The following is a 17,311-nucleotide window of genomic DNA, read 5'->3' on the forward strand; positions in this document are numbered from 1 at the left end:
TTTTCTTTATTCTATTGTCTTATGTCATTGTCAATGAAATATTTATAATAAGATTTATTTAATTGACAGCATAGCTAGGCCTGTTGTATACTAGTTATAATTTATAAAGAAAAAAAAAGATTAAAAGTCAAATTATTCCTGTGGTTAGCTTAATTCCACGTATCAAAGATGACTCGACATTATCACAATAGGAATATGCTTTTGACAATTCCCAGCAGACTGATTTTTCCAAGAACTAAAGATCTAGTGATTATTAAATCAGTAATACAAAAGATATATTTGTTGGGGTAAGAGGTAGACTAATAATATATGAAACACCTATTCCACATGAGAGGGAATTCTTAATTATTAATTAATTACCCTCTACTTATTAGCTTAGGAGGGAACAAATTGAATTGGGGCAAGTTGTGATCCTGCACAACTAGTTGAGATTCTACTCCTATGGATAGTTCCTTTTTTTCAGTTTTTTTTTAAAGAAAATACAAACAATTGGAATTAGGTGATATTAATTTTTGCGTGTTACAAAGATACTCAAGACTTATTAAAATTATTAAAAAATGAAATAAAACAGTAGAATTAAAGTTAAAGTTACATTAATGGTTGTTACTTTTGCTAATTGATTTCTTTTTTTTTTTTCTTTTTTATTTTTCCCTATAGCTAGCAGGGTATTACTGAATCAAAAATAGATATTAAAATGAACGCAAATTCTCAGTCCTCGCTTCCTACTCCTTTTGTGACCCCACTTCCAAATAAAGTCATGTGTCCTCTCATTAATATTAATAATAGTTATTGTTTGTAAAAAAATAAAAAATTATGAATGCTTAAAATACCGAAAAGAGAAGCCATATATTCACATGCATTACTATTTTATTTTAAAGTGTTAAATTTTCTTTTCTTAATTTATAATTTTTGAATTTTTTAAGCCCTCCTTTTCTCCAAAAAAAAAGAGAAGAATTTAATTTTAAATTGATTTTTCATGCTTCCAATTTTCACTGATCCTAGTTTTTTTATATATAACAAATCTTTAATACTTTGAGTTACAAGAGCTCTGACTATCCCTTCTCTTTAGGCATCGTTGTATGAGGCTAACTACTTCTCTCTAGACAAATTTCATTGTTCATTCTCTCTTAGCAAAACCAAATGGTGGAAGTACTTTTCAAGAAAATTTCCCTTTACAATTGTACAAGCTCATTATTTTTTTTTCTTAATCTATTTTGCAAGGAAAAAAACCTTTATTTTTCCTTTTACGATTGAAAAGAAAGCTAAAATTTTGAATTAAAAAAAGATTCAATGGTGGAATGGAATGGAAAGAATAAATTTTCCTTTTTAGTGGTGTGTTATTCATTTCGAGGTTATTTTATTTTGTTTTATTTATTTTTCATATAAATAATTGAATAAATGTGGAAACCAAATAAGTCCTAACACTAACAACATGCTTAGTTTGGGGGAATGGAATAGTCATTCCACCTATTCCTAAACCCCTTCTATAATAACTTGTTTGCTTCATAGGAATTGTCATTCCTCGAAATAGTTATTTCTGAAAAAACCTAAATAGCCATTATCAAGGAAGGTCTTAGTAATAGCTATTCCAAGAGTGGGGAATAGGTAAAAAATTTTGTTGAATAAAATTACCCTTAAATAAATTTTATATTACTATCATAACATAGATTTTCTTCAATCTTCACATTTTTTCTCTCTCTACCCATCTTCTACCTCTTTCATTCTCTCTCTAAAATCCTTCAAAAGAGGGCAATAGTGGCACCATGTCAGTTGCAAGAAACGTTGATTGGCGCTCCCTCACCATATCTGGCTGCAAAAAGTGTCAATCTAGCACTCCTTGGCTAGATCCAATCACAGGAAACGCTAATTTGGCACTTTAGCAGCCAAAGTTGACCATAGGGAGCACCAGATTGACACTCCATTACACCGACCACATCTTTTGTGGTCGGCTAGTGAGAAGGAAGAAAGAACCAAAAAAATGAAAATATTAGAATGGAAAAAACAAAAAAAAAACTAAAAATTAATATTTTATTTTTTAAATTAAATTAAAATTTTAATTATAAAAAAATATATTTAAAATTTTAATTATAAATTATTTATATTTTAAAATATAAAATAAAATTTTTAAAAATAATTATATATTATAATAAAAGATATTTTTATCATTTATCACTTATTCATTAATTATTTTTAAAACTATTACTACCAACCAAGCATTAAATAAATCATAATAGCAATTTATGACCTATTTCATTTTCATGAACCAAACTATAAAATAACTATTCTTCTTTTATTTTTTATCTTGTGGAATGGTTATTCCATTCCTTCCCTATTCCATTCTGCAAACCAAACACACCTTCGCAAAAAGGAATAAAGGGGAAATGAGATAGTTATTATGTAAAAATAGAATAATAGATGAATAACTATTATGTAATTTGGTTCATAAGAATAGAATAAGATAGAAATTGTTATTATAAATTATTTTAATGTTTAGTTGAGAAGAATAGTTTTAACAATAATTAAAGAATAAATAATAAATGAGAAAAATATCATTTATTATAATAGTTAATTTTTGTTAGATTAATAAGCTCAATATGGATAAAACCAAGAGAGGGGTGAATTGGATTGTTTTGAAATTTTGAAGAACCTTTTTGAATTTTCAACAAGGTAAAATCCCTTTTTTAACTCAAATGATCAATTTGAAGATAGACAAGACAATCGACCTTTTAAACAATGATAGAAATTTAAATTCGAAGTAAAAGTAAGAGTTGAAAAATTGACACAAGTATTTTATAGATGTTTAGGCTCTTTGCCAACATCTTCTCTCTTAAATTTACTAAAGAGTATGAAATTTACTATTTGATCAAAGTTCAATACAATGCCTTTTGTGGATCAAGTATAAACTTCCAATATGATGCCTTTTTATGGTTAAAAGCACAACCACTCTACCTTTTCTATTGGTTAAGGTATAACCACTTAAGCAAGTACAACAAAAGGAATATAAGTGCAATTAATATGCTTCCTAAAGGCTGAATAAAGAATTTGGTACAATGTTTAATGGAGAGGAGAGAGCTTAATAAATGCTAAACTAGAAAACTTAGAGGATTCAAGAAGAGTAAAATAGGTTTTGAATGAGTTTTTGCTGGTTCTTCTCTCTTGAGATGTGTTTTGAAGTCTTCCAACCTTTATTAATGTTGAGGTAGCTTGAATTTATAGTTGTTGAAGCTTCAAAGGTAGTTGGGAGTGCATTTAATGTAAAAGTAGCCAGTCATCTCTTTATTCAAGGCTCCAACAGTCATATTGTATCGATACATATGTGAATGTATCGATATATTTTTTTTTATTTTTGAATTCCCACTAAGATATATCAATATATTTGTATATGTATCGATACATTTAAGTTTGCCTGCAAGTGTTTTAACATTCTGCTTAAAGTGTATCGATACATGTGTTTCATGTATCAATACTTTTGAGGCAATGGACATTCTGCTACATTTATATCGATATATTTGTCAATGTATCGATAGATTGGGTTTGACTTTTTAGTTTTTGACTTTCTTTAAGAACATGTATCAATAGATTTTGAAATGTATCTAGACTAGTCCAAATGTATCGATACATGATGAACATGTATTGATAGATTTAGACCAAAATGCGTTTTTCAAAGCCTTTTTTTATTGTTTTTCTTGTTCAAACTCATTTGACATAATTGGAGATTTGAAAACTTGACATTTAAAGACTTGGATGAATTTAGGTCATTTCTTTTTGTCATTTCAAAACATAAAATTGATTTGAATACTATTGAGCTAACAATCTCCCCCTTTTTGATATGACAAAAAATGAGCAAAGTTTGTTAAAAATCGATTTTCTTGACTTTTGAAGATTTGAAAACTGTTTGTAAATTCAAGTCCTCCCCCTTAATTAAAGCTCCCCTTTAATTTAAGGTTTTATTATGAAAATTTAAAAAGTGATTAGATTGGTAACAAAATTGCTCTCTATTTTCCCCTTTTTTATTACATCGAAAAGAACGAAAAAGTAATGGACAAAGGGAGAAAATTAAAGGAAGATGTTCAAGATAACATATGAAGATATCAACCATAAAACAATAGGCAACATATAAAGGTAGAAATAATAATGCAGCAAAAGGAGTCATGCAAAGGAATATAAAGGAGTAGGAAATTGAACTTAGCAAAATAGAAAGGTAAGCATGTGTCCATAAGCAAGATGTCGTAGAAAGCAAATTACAAAGCCAAAATCGATCATCAAAGACTAGGTGACAACAAGAAATAAAAATATGAAATAGTAGAGAATAAAATGTTAGGACTTAGCAATGATGACAATGAATGACAATATGGCCATCTAGTCCAATACAGGCAAGGAAAGTGAAGAGAGAGAGAGAGAGAAAGGCCAATGTCCCATGTGAGAAGCTTAAGGAGGAGGAGGAAAATGAGCATGGAATGCACTGAATTTTTCCTTGAGCAGCTACTTACAGTGAAGTAACTCTCAGTTCTGTGTCTCCAATATGTCCAGCCTGTGAATGATGCGAGCATCTATAGATTCCATAAAAGATAATAATCGAGAATAAGCCTGCTCATTATCAATAGCGGTGGACATGGGTGGACAGCTAGGACCTACACTTGGACCGGTACTAGGGGTTGCGCTAAGAGCGTCACTAGGCTCAATGAAAGTACCCTCATCACCTTCATCCCTAACAATCTCAGTTTCATGGATAATTTCTTTTTGGACTTATGAGTTAATGACATAAACAAAACCAAGCTTATTGATAGTGTGCTCATTGATTTTCATGTGCATCGCATGTTGCTTAGGTGGATCACACCTAGTGTTAATGCCCACGGAGTCGATGATAGCACTAATGGTCATACCATATAGAATGGTTTTCTTAAACTTGTTTATGATTTTTAGCATGTCATCAAGAATGAACTTGGCTAGATTGACATGCTAGTTAGTTTTAATGCGATACAAAAATCAGAAATCCTCACTCTTAACGGTGGAGTAATTTATGCCATAAGGGCGAACAGTATGAGACACTGTGTGATAAATAATACGATCATAGAATGAGAGACGTTTGACACTCGTCATACTCTTCTCACTAGAGGGGGGATAGGTATAGACGATGGATAGGACCTCATTGGACATGACTCCCTCAACATAGTTTAAATCACCCTAATGGATATCGAGATCTAGAACTGTGTCTAGGGTATGTTGTGAAATTACAATTTTCTTCCACATGACATAAGTGCAGAACTTATCATTTTGATCTATGGGTTCACTATCTACATAGTCCTAAAATTTGGTGGTTGCATTAAAGTAAAAGACTCGAACTAGGTTAACATAATAGGTGTGGTTCATCGATAGATAGCTTAGCCAATCTAGTTCTCGAAGATTATCTATATATGAAAAATAAATGCTAGCAAGATAGTTGAAATCAATTACCTGACCCAACTTGATGTTGCTCTTAGTGTAATCCTTGCCGAATTTGCGCTCTAAAGAAGGATAGGAGAAGTTTCGCTTGAAGGAACTATCATCGGGGCATGGAGCTTACGGTAATAGGGGTTGAGAGGTGGAAGACGCCTCGGAGGTGGAAGCTTGATTCTAGTTGGCAATTGACTTGGTGCGTTTGGGTCGAGATGCCATCGAAAAAGAGATTTGGAGTAAGAAGGAATCGATGAAAGGTGGAGATTAGGCTTAAGAAGGCGTTTAATTGGGTCAATTGGGCCAAAACTGCAACCAATTTGTTGAATCTGGAGAATGAGGAAATTATGGTTTGAAATTGGGGATTTGGGATTTTAGGCAATGTACGGAGATTTGGGGAGAAAAAAAAGTGTTTGAATCAAGAAAAGGATGGAAGAAACAATTTAAACAATTTAGATTTTGAAAGAAAACAAAAGGATTCAGAGAGTTTAGAGAATTTTGCGAAAGAGGGAACCAAGAAAAGGGTGAAAATGAGTCGTCGGACTCTTAAAACCCTAGGATGTATCGATACATGTAGTCGTGTATCAATACATTCGAGCCAGAATGTTTTATTTTTGGCCATTAGACGAAATGTATCAATACATAAGGGGATGTATTAATACATGTTCTTGCATGTATCGATACATATGTGAATATATTTATACATTCCTTTTTTATTTTTAAATTCTCACTAAGATGTATCGATACATTTGTATATGTATCAAGACATTTAAGTTTGCTTGCAAGAGTTTTGAAATTCTGCTTAAAATGCATGGATACATGTGTTTCATGTATCGATACTTTTGAGGCAACGAACATTCTGTTAAATTTCTATCGATACATTTGTCAATGTATCGATAGATTGAATTTGACATTTAAGTTTTTGACTTTTTTAAGAACATGTATCTATAGATTTTGAAATCTATCGATACTTGTTCAAATGTATCGATATATGAAGAACATGTATCGATAGATTTAGACCAGAATGCATTTTTCAAAGCCTTTTCATTGTTTTTCTTTTTCAAACTCATTTGACATCATAGGAGATTTAAAAACTTGACATTTGAAGACTCAGATGAATTTTGATCATTTTTTTTGTCATTTCAAAACATAAAATTGATTTGAATACTATTAAGCTAACAATTTTTATATTAAAATATTTATTATTTTATGTGAAACCCGTAGTTTTCATTACTTGCATAAATTGGACAATTAATTTGGTGAGCTTAGGAAATTCAAAGACTAGCAAAAGAACCTTAATTTCATCCTTGAGAATTCACAACTAAAGGTTATGAAGGTTGTGGAAAGGATTTAGAATGAGATTAGGCCTTAAAAGGAACAATTTTTGCAAATTTGGACTTAAGAAGTCAACCCTAGTGCATACAAGATTGATCCCGTGAAGTAAAAATAAGGGGAGTTCACACATTTTGGTTCCAGATCAACTATAAACTCTTTATAGTCGATCCTATGAAGGAAAAATGGAAGAAACGCGAACCTTCTAGTCAAAGATCGATCTTAGTCCCCCTACAATCGATCCTAGACTGCCCATACAACTTTAAATGGGCTTAAAAGCCCTAAAACTCGAGATTTCCTCATTTTTCTCACATCTCTTTATTCTTCCACCCATTTTCTCTCAAATCTCATATCCTTCAAAACCTTTAAACTTAATCAACAAATATTGAATTCTAAGTGCTATAGGTAAGGATTTTAACCCTCAAAACTTGGTTTTGATGATTTTTGTTTTTTTTTTCTCTAAAAGTTAGAAATTTCCTAGGTTTTCAAGATTTGGATAGATCCATCTACTAGAAGCTCACCAAGAAGGAAAAATAGGTAACATAAGTTATTTATTTATTAGGTATGAGGTTTGGATGAAAGATTTATAGAAATTATTGGGAATAAGTGAAGATTAAATAGAGTTAGAAATAGGTATTCAAGGTATTTCAAAATTATTATGGGTTTTTGAGAATATTGATGATTTAACATCATTTTAGGTGCCATTGGAGTAATTTGAGTTTGTTGAAGAAGTTGAGCTTTTGACAAAAATTGCCAAAAAGAAAAGGCACGCTTCAAGGGCTAGGTAGATATAGCGTTTTTAACTATTTTAATATAATTAAGCATGTCTATTCTATAACCTTGCATTAAAATGTATTTTGACGAACTTTGTGATGTGAACAATGGTTTCAAGTTTATTTTATGAATCTATGTATACTATGTAGATATGTTATTATGTATTTAGTTTTGAGAATGAGGAATAAGCCTTTTAATTGTTTGATGCCTCCAAAAATTGATATTTGTCTATGTTTAATTGCTTGGTTGATGATTTGCAAATTTGGAATGACAAATGATTAGTTTTACATAGACCCTAGCACCGAGTCAATTTGTCTTTGAGATTGATGAATTTGATTCAGTGTTTACTTCGAACTTCTATTATGTAGATCATTAAATTCATCCTTTGTTTGGACATGGATTTTGAACCCTTTGATCTTAGATGGTGAATGGATTCAACATTTTATTTGAAAATGAATATTTGGATATTTGGAACATAACATAAAATGTTTTAGTGAAGCTTACTTGAGTTATGGATTGTAGCTAGTGACAGTAGCCATTAGCCCTTGTGCACAATGCTTACCTTTGATTCAGTAGCTAACGGAGTGCTAACCCCTTTTGATTTGATTTCGTTTAGTGGTTGATACAATCCTACCTCCTTTGATATATGGTTGATGACTATCATGTATCCGACTACTTAGGTGCTACGACACACTTTGATTTGATCATCTATGCTATCTAGTGCTCCACAATCTATTTGAATTGATATCGACACTATGGAATTTGGATTCAATATTTGTTTCGATTTTGGACTTGGAATTGATATTGTTTCGACCTTGGACTTTGGTTTTGGTATTTGCTTAGACGTTGGTCCTTGGATTTGGCAATTGTTTCAACCATAGTGCTTGAGTTTTTTGTTTGTTTCAATTTAGCATTTCAAATTGGTGTTTTTCTCGACCTTGATCTTTGAATTGGATATTTTCCATGACTTCGGTGTTAGACTTGATTTATTTAATTTAATACAGACTATGTTATTTTTGAAATCCACTTGTTTTCTTTAAGAATTTTCTAAAGACAACAACATTATTTCATTCACTTTTTTGGAAACTAAATCTTTGTTTTCCTTAACTTCTTCTACAAAAGCTTTTAGACCTGATACTTATAAATTGTTTTTTGAAAAATACTTGACCATTTTACAAAATATTATTCTCATTTCAAAGGCTTATGAATGGGATTTCAACAAAATTTTATAAAATCTTTTTAAATAAGTTTGTATTTGTCGAGACGATGGTATTGAAGTTTTCTTTGACACGTGATCCTAATTGGCACATAATTCACACCTTGAGATGTTTGATTTTGTTTGGGGATTGAATTTCCAAACTCTTTGAAAATTTGATATGTTTGAAAGGCAAACTTGATATTATTTGAAATATATTACTTGTATTTATTTTAAAAGTATCTTTAACAAACAATCTCCCATTTAACTAGTTCCCCCTCCCTGCATCTGTTCTTGGAGTTATTTATAACTCACACATGCAAGATACAATTTTTTTTCGTAGATCAGTAGTTGCTTGAACTTGCTGTTCTTTGGAAAGAGCTACTTGTATAATCAGTATTGTTAGGTGTTTGGTAAGGTATCCAGTAGACATAAGCCCTTTTGTTTTGAGTCGTAGTTTGCTAGTCTTATTTGGTTTGGTCATTCATGTTTGACTATCATAGATAATATTTTGCTATGTCTTGTATTAAATACTATGTATTCTAAAAATTGCCATGGGATAACTACACTTTGTATTTGCCACAAAATGGCTTATATATATATTTCTTGATATGTGTTGCTGCTGTATTTTGAACAAGTTAGCATGCAAACTAATATAACATATTCCTATGTGATATAATATGTTCATGCATGTTTGATATATGATTTCATGGTGATAATTCCTATAAGAAAATTTTGAACATTTTATTTATTTGTTCATCTTAGGCTTGCATGGGATAAGAGCGTTACTCTCATCGATACCCTTGTGCCAATCATGGCCCCTAGATTTAGGTTGTGACATTTTAATAATTTATTAAAGATATTAGTAAATTGCTATTTAAATGTTAATATGATTATTTATTTTAATTTACAAAATACTAATAATTTATATTTCATTTAAAATATTAATAATTTATAATTAAAATATTAATTTTATTATTTTATTTTATTCTTTATTTTCAAAATATTAAAATATAAAAAATTATAATTAAAATTATTATTTAATTTTTAAGTTTAAAATATTAACTTTTTAATAATTTTTAATTAAAACTTAAACCTCTTTATTTTAAATTTATTTTATTTTTTCCTTTTTTCTTATAATTTTAAATTCATTTTAATTTAGTGAGAGAATGAGAGTGGCAATTGGGTGGAGAGAGAAAGAAATTGTGAAAAAATGAATAAATTACATTTTATATAGTATGATAATTCTTAAAATTAATGAGAAGCATTTTTGTTCATTAATTTTTATACTCTATTCCTTATCTATTGGAATAGCCAATAGCCAATACTGAAGGAGGCCTTAATAATGGCTATTCTCCCATCTCTTGAATAGTCATTCCTTCCAACCAAATATGGGTTAAAGAAAGATTAGAAATAAGGGAGAATGGCTATTCCATTCTCCTAACCAAACATACTAAAATATTAATAAGAGAAAACATGAGCTTTTTAGAAGTTGGGTAGAGAACGAGACAAGAATTGGGGATAGGGGATATCTGTTCAAACTAAAACACAATCATATTTGATTAGAAATGAGTAAAAGTAAAAAACAATAACACTAGTTCAAACATAAATCCTGATTTTTTTCTTATAAATAAAAGTCAATTTTTAATTTTAATTTATCAAACAGATTATATTTATTTTCTTATTTAAATATAATCGTTTACTGCTTTTTTAAAAAAATAAAAGAAACAGTAAATGTAATAATGAAATGGAGCCTAATTAAGTTTTTCTTGGTGCCACATATAGAAATTAAAAAGGTGCCAAGAGCTAAGCGAACACCCTAACCATTAAAATGGCGACGTGTGCTCATTTCAATTGTAAGAAGCAAATCATGTCATCTCTAGGTTTAATGTTCAAATTCTAACATCTATAAGTTTGATCTAATTTTATATTGAATTTTTATTATATATTCATTTGTTATTTTTTAACATGTATAATTCTAGAGTATATACACTAAGGTGGTTCAAAGAACGTATCGAAGGTGATGACGGCCAGAGGTGGAGGGAGGGGGGCTAGTAAGATCCCTGCCTCCCAAAGTTTTAAAATCTTATAAGTTTTTTATAAAAAAAAAAATTATAGTTTTATTCTTATTTTGTATAATTTTATCCCTATGGATATTGAACTGTTTGTTTTCACCTCAAACATGAAATTTTAATTCTGCCATTGATGATGAACACCACTTTTTAGTTTTATGTTATAATTTTATTTTATTTCAAAAGTGAATAATTTTTATTCTTACTCGATTTATGACTTTATATAATTAAGTTTTAATCTCCACTCACGTTTTGTTCTTACTCGATTCATGACCTTATATGATTAGGCACTTAATCTCTTCTCATGCTCTTCCATTTTAAGATTTAAACCCATACCATAAAAGAAAGAGAGTTTGGGATTTTAACTAGAGTAACATCCCACTAAGGAGAATTAATTACTTACTCTGTATAGATGAGAATCAGATAGAGCAAAAAACAAAAAGGATTAAAGAGAAAGGAAGGTTAGTGTATCACGTTTTTGGGGTGTCGTAAAAATTGAAGAGGTTTAAGAGATGCGGATGGGCAAATTTTGAAGCTTTGCGAGATAATAAGGGGCATTAAGTGCAGGGGAATCTCACATAAATGAAAAGGAAAAAAGAAAATAGCCCAAAGAGAAAGAGAGAAAGCAGTAAAAAGAAGACAAAGGGGATATGAGTTTTTGAACGCAAGGAGACAAAGCCACCGGTGCAGAAAAATCCAAAATCAACACTCCTCTCTTGCGCATGCACTCCCTATGGCATTTAAAGAAAAAGGCCAACCTAGGCGGTTTTTTTATCCTCTCTGGATTCTCTCATCCCAATCCTAGTATTCAATTCCACAACAAATCAAAACTCTTAACACTCTTCTCCTACTCTGGCTAAAAACACAACTGTAATTACTCTTTGTAATGCTCATTTCCATGGTTTGGTTTAACTACTGTATTGCTATGCCATGTTGCCCGAAAAAGGGGGAAAAAAAAATACTATGGACTATGATATGGTATTGGTATGTGAAACATCATCATTCATCCACATAAAAGAAAAAGGTTCATTAAGGGCGTGTACCCAAGACAAAAGTCAAGCCAAGTACTTTTTTGACAATTTTTTTTTTTTTTGTGTAGTCAGCTCAATCAAACTTATTTTCTTGTTCTGAGTAATATGATATGAACTTGAGTTTTTGGTGTACAAGCTCAATTCCAAACTTTAATTGTGGATAGATTTGAAATTAACTTTTTATATTATAATTATGGATGACATTATAAGTTAATTTTATTGAATGAAAAAGGATTTTGTTTCACTCAATCAATTTACGCGTGTCAATGTTGTTATAAGATAAAATTTAGTTTTTTATACTTTGTATCTTTTTATCATACTATGTGTTTAATTTGATTAGTTTAAAACCCTAATTTGAATCGGCATTAAAGCTTTCAAAGTCAATTAAGTCGAAGGAAAAAAATATTTTTAAACTTACTCATAGATGTACATAAATGTTAAAATATTTAAGACCATTATTTTTATTGGTATTTAATGAGAAAAGTATTACCTACTTTATTCCTTAAACATAATTAATAGAAGATAAAAGCCGATCGTTATAAAAAATGACAAACTATAAATACCATTATATTATGATAAAGTGAAATAATAGAAATCAAAACTTTATCTCGAATAACATTGACACGCGTAAATTTATCGGATAAAACAAAATTTTCCTTTATTCAATTGAACTTTTTTATAATTCTATCATAACAATCTATCATTGTCAAATACTTCAATTTTTTTCGATACATTTTAATAAAATTTTGAAATTAAAAATCAATTTTTGCTCATAAACAGGTAATTGGAATACTAAAATATTATTAGGTATATATGGATTTTAATGTATTTAATCTCCAAAATGACTACATTATCATCATCTTACAATGAGATGTGAGGACATTTGCTATGTCATGACATGCATTGAACTGAAAAATGACATGATGATGGATGACCATGTATGTTCATTCCTTCATTAGTCTTAATCCTAGGTAAAAAAAATGAAAGTAGAAAGGTCTTAAACCAAAATGACTTTTAAACAAAAAAGAAAACCGAAACAAAAGTAGAGAGAAAGAGGAAAGAACAAAGGAAGCCACGCACGCAGGGAGAGTACTTGTCCGAAGCGTGGGTTGGAGTTGAAACACGTGCAGAAACGGCCGTTTGCGGTTTCGCTTCCTTGGGGCCGCAATTCCTAAACGGCGACTCCCTCCTTAGCCGTTGTGGACCCTACCTTTTCTTCTCTTTGTCTTTCTGTTAAAATTTTTTATTATTAAATTTAATCCCTTTTCTTTTTACTTGTATAAATCCACTTCTCTTAACCCATTTTTTATTAGCTCTTTCTCTCTCAAAGCGAATATAAACTATCCTCTGAGAGAGAATCTGCAGCAAATTGAGCTTCTTTTTTTTTTTTTAATTTAATTTGATTCCTGAAGAGAATTGAACGGCAATATAGCTAAAAGCTCCAGCCTTTTTTATCCAATTAGTAAGCCTTTTTCTCTTCTTCTCTTTTATGATGATTTCTGGGTTCTTTTTAACTTTCTCATTTCCATTGTTAAAGCTTCACGTTTTTTCTATTTATTTTGATTTTTTGTTGGATTTTCTTTTCTGGGTACTTCTCATTTTTTTCAAATAAAGGTGAAGCTTTTTTGTGAAATGGTATTGCTTTCAGTGAAGGGTAGATCTTTGTTTTGGCTTTTTGGAGCTAAATTTAGATTTGGTTTTCACTGTTGATTTGCTAAAAGTGTGGCATATGATTGACTCTTGATGAATTTCTTTTCTTTTTCTACTTTTTATCTTTGTATATCTCTGTAAGTGTGAATTTAAAAGATCTGGTTTTTGGATAATTGTCATTGCTCATTAATGGAATGGATTTCTCTGCCTGTTCAGCTTTGCAAAGAATATCCATTTGTAAGTTTTATTTATTTTATTTATTTTTTTTTTGGATTCTTGGTTTTGATTACAAGATTGTTGTTGTTATGCATGTTGCTTTTGAGATAAACAAGGCTTGTGATCTGTCATTATGGAAATAGTTGCATTGTTTTGTCTTATTTCTTTGTTAGTTTTGATTTTGCCTAGTTTTGGGTTGATAGAAGTGTCCTATGCTTTGTCTTTTAAATTGAGTTCTTTTTGGAATTCACTGTGCTATATATGAATAGGATGTTATCAGCTCTCTAGCCGTTGGTTTCGTCAGGTTTTTACACTTCGTTTCTTTGTTGGATTTTATGGAATTCTCTGATATGTGAATTGGTGGTGTTATCATCCTTCAAAAATTATATGTTTAGCTAAATAAGTTTATCTTTGTACATGCAGTAACTGAGGGATGTCAGTTTCCTTATTGACTGAGCAGTTTTGCATTTCATTATGATGAAGAAGAAAGGAAAGGTATCTGGTGCTCGGCTTATATAATCCCAAGATCATGTTGGAGGGCCCATCATATCTTGTCTCAAGGGATTTGCCAAGCTCCTGCGAGCACGAGAGCAAGTGGATTTATAATACTTTTTGTGTCATTGAGCTCTCAAGAAGCAAGCACCGGATGGAAGATGGAGAAGACCAGATGGCAAGAAAGGTTCTCAAGCCACTTGAAGGTGACGAGGATGAGGGAATAGAGCAGGATATGTACCTCGCCCAAACTGACGAACCAGGTACCCAGCGCCATGCTGGGGATCATTCAGAATCAAGTTTGCTGATCCACCAGCTTGGGCGAGACATTTCGATTAACTGTCTCCTACGCTGCTCAAGGTCTGATTATGGTGCGATTGCGTCTTTGAATAAGGGTTTCTGCTCTCTTATACGGAGTGGTGAGCTGTACAGGTTGAGGCGGGAAATGGAAATTGTTGAACATTGGGTTTACTTCTCTTGCAACCTTCTGGAGTGGGAGGCTTTTGATCCAATTTGTCACCGATGGATGCATTTGCCTAGAATGACCTCCAATGAATGTTTCATGTGTTCGGATAAGGAGTCGTTGGCAGTTGGGACTGAACTTCTTGTTTTTGGAAAGGAAATAACGTCCCATGTTATTTATAGATATAGCATTTTGACGAACACGTGGTCATCTGGGATGAAGATGAATACACCCAGGTGCTTGTTTGGATCTGCCAGTCTGGGTGAAATTGCAATTCTAGCTGGTGGTTCTGATCCATGTGGAAATATTTTGAGCTCAGCAGAGCTTTATAATTCAGAAACTGGTAAGTGGGAGACCATTCCAAGCATGAATAAAGCAAGAAAAATGTGTTCTGGTGTATTTATGGATGGGAATTTTTATGTTATTGGTGGAATTGGGGTTGGCAATTCAAAGACACTGACATGTGGGGAGGTGTATGATTTGAAGACAAAGACGTGGCGTGAGATACCTAACATGTTCCCTGCGCGAAATGGGGGGGCTGGAGCAACTGAAGCACCTTCTGCGGCTGAGGCACCTCCTTTAGTGGCAGTTGTGAATAATGAGCTGTATGCGGCTGATTATGCACTAAAAGAAGTGAGGAAATATGACAAAGAGAAGAACTTGTGGGTTACTCTAGGGCAATTACCTGAGCGAGCAGCCTCAATGAATGGCTGGGGGGTAGCATTTAGGGCGTGTGGGGATCGGCTAATTGTTATTGGCGGACCTAGGGCTTTAGGTGAAGGGATGATTGAGCTTAACTCATGGGTTCCAAATGAGGGCTCGCCACAATGGAACTTGCTTGCAAGCAAGCCTTCTGGCAGTTTTGTGTATAACTGTGCTGTGATGGGATGCTGAAATGTGCATCCAGTTTTGGTGGTACCATGTCTGCTGTATGAAGTCCTTTTTTACTGGAACTTACAGCTGTGGCCTCAAGGAGAAAGGGTTCTGGAGAGTGGGTAATCTCTGCCTTCCTTTTGGGGGAAATTTCATGTTTTAAATTAGATGGTAGATACTGTTATAGGAGGAGGTCTGGAGATTTCTCGGCCTTTTTAGTTTGATCATGTTTTATTGCTTTGGGTCTTTTTTCCTTGCCATTTTTTGTTTTTTCCTGCTGTTGGGTCAGGGAGTTGTTCTTTTATTTGGTTACAATCAGTGTTTGTCAGAGGTTGGTGTCATGTAGAACATGCACAGTTCAATAATGTCAAGTCCAGTACATTTTAGGTTGTTTTCAATATTCAAAAAGCTTCTTTGAGCGTAATGTTAATTCTCTCATGTTGATTAATTACCTAGCTAATATGTTAAAAGATATAAATGATGGCCTGCTGTCTCCACCCACCCCCAAACCATCATACATCCCAAAAAAAAAAAAAAGAAATGGGAAAAGAAAAAGGTAGAAAGATCCTATTAGGTAAAAAAGTTTAACCTCTTAGTTTGCAACTAACTACTGCTTTTTTTTTTAATAATTCTTTTTTGCAGTATACACATCTCCATATTTCAGTTATGGATTCTTGCAAGATTAGTAGATTTTACACTCATTACATTATTGCATTAATGACAATGTTACTGCAGATTGTGGTTTAAATAGCTTTGTTGTTCATGACAAAATTGTGGTTTGCAACTAACTACTGCATTCCAATACCTGCCCCCTACAGTTTAGTGTACAAGCCTAATTAGCAGGAATATGACAAAAAATACTTAGTAGGAGAAGATAAAGGATTTATTCTCTACTTTGGTTCAATTGGTATGTTAATATTTTTTGGTTAGTTTTAAGAGCTTGCTGAGAACGAATTTGAAAATAGAAAAGAAATAAGAGATTATTAATTTTCCGTATTAATCAAGTTACGTCAAAATTTCACCAAAAAAAAAAAAAAAACCAGAACAGAGTAGATATAATTTAGTATGGAAGATATTTATGTATTAGTAAAAATCTAGAAAGAAGAAATATATTTCTAAAATCAATAAATACAGCAGGGTTGGTTACTTTGAAAAACAGGGATGAAAATTTGGTCATCACGAGATGGATAACCTTGTTGGCTTTGGTGTAGGAAGGCTACCTATGAATTTTGTCCACTAAACCCAGGATCTCTCAATAGTACTAAATGTCTGGGAGTGAATAGTTTTGCTTCAGTGAGACAAGCGTAAATCAAACCGCCATAACTTCCTTTAGATCAAAATACATTAGGGAGGGACACTAGCTCTTGAATGAAAATTTTGGGTCAATTCGTATAATTCATTCTCATATTCAGCATTCAGAGGGTATTTGCTGAGGAAATTTTCTATTGTGCTATTTTATTACCGTGTACAATATGCAATTTTTAGCATCTTGCTTTCTTGCATTTAATAACTTAATTGGCTTTTCCAGTGCCAGAACTTGAAGAAATTTTCATTAGGCTTCAGTCTCTAACGTCACTTTGTTACATGTTAGTTTTGAGTGAAGTTCAATGCCTTTGTTTGGCTGTTTTTATTGGATCAGAAAAAAAAAACATGACATATATGTTCTTGAATTTCTTGCAAATGTATGAGCCTCAGGCAATAAGCAAATTATCCTTTGTGAAAATGTTGGTGGGACATGTTTGGAAAGAGTTTACCTTTGTCTTGTCGATCAATTTTCTCT

General features: G+C 31.8%; 1 protein-coding gene across 2 annotated transcripts; it reads left to right on the forward strand.

Annotated features, from left to right (window-relative positions):
• Window positions 13,130–15,961, forward strand: LOC18604642 (F-box/kelch-repeat protein At1g74510). 2 transcript variants are annotated; one of them, XM_007037224.2, is made up of 2 exons: window positions 13,130–13,299; window positions 14,127–15,961. In XM_007037224.2, the coding sequence occupies exon 2, from the start codon at window positions 14,233–14,235 to the stop codon at window positions 15,550–15,552; it is 1,320 nt and encodes a 439-aa protein (XP_007037286.2). In that variant the 5' UTR covers window positions 13,130–13,299; window positions 14,127–14,232; the 3' UTR covers window positions 15,553–15,961. The 2 variants fall into 2 exon arrangements, with proteins under 2 accessions (XP_007037286.2, XP_017973895.1); XM_018118406.1 differs by lacking the exon at window positions 13,130–13,299 and adding an exon at window positions 13,459–13,724.

This window comes from Theobroma cacao, chromosome 3, assembly GCF_000208745.1.
Source record: "Theobroma cacao cultivar B97-61/B2 chromosome 3, Criollo_cocoa_genome_V2, whole genome shotgun sequence".
In the NCBI taxonomy this organism is placed as follows: Eukaryota; Viridiplantae; Streptophyta; class Magnoliopsida; order Malvales; family Malvaceae; genus Theobroma; species Theobroma cacao.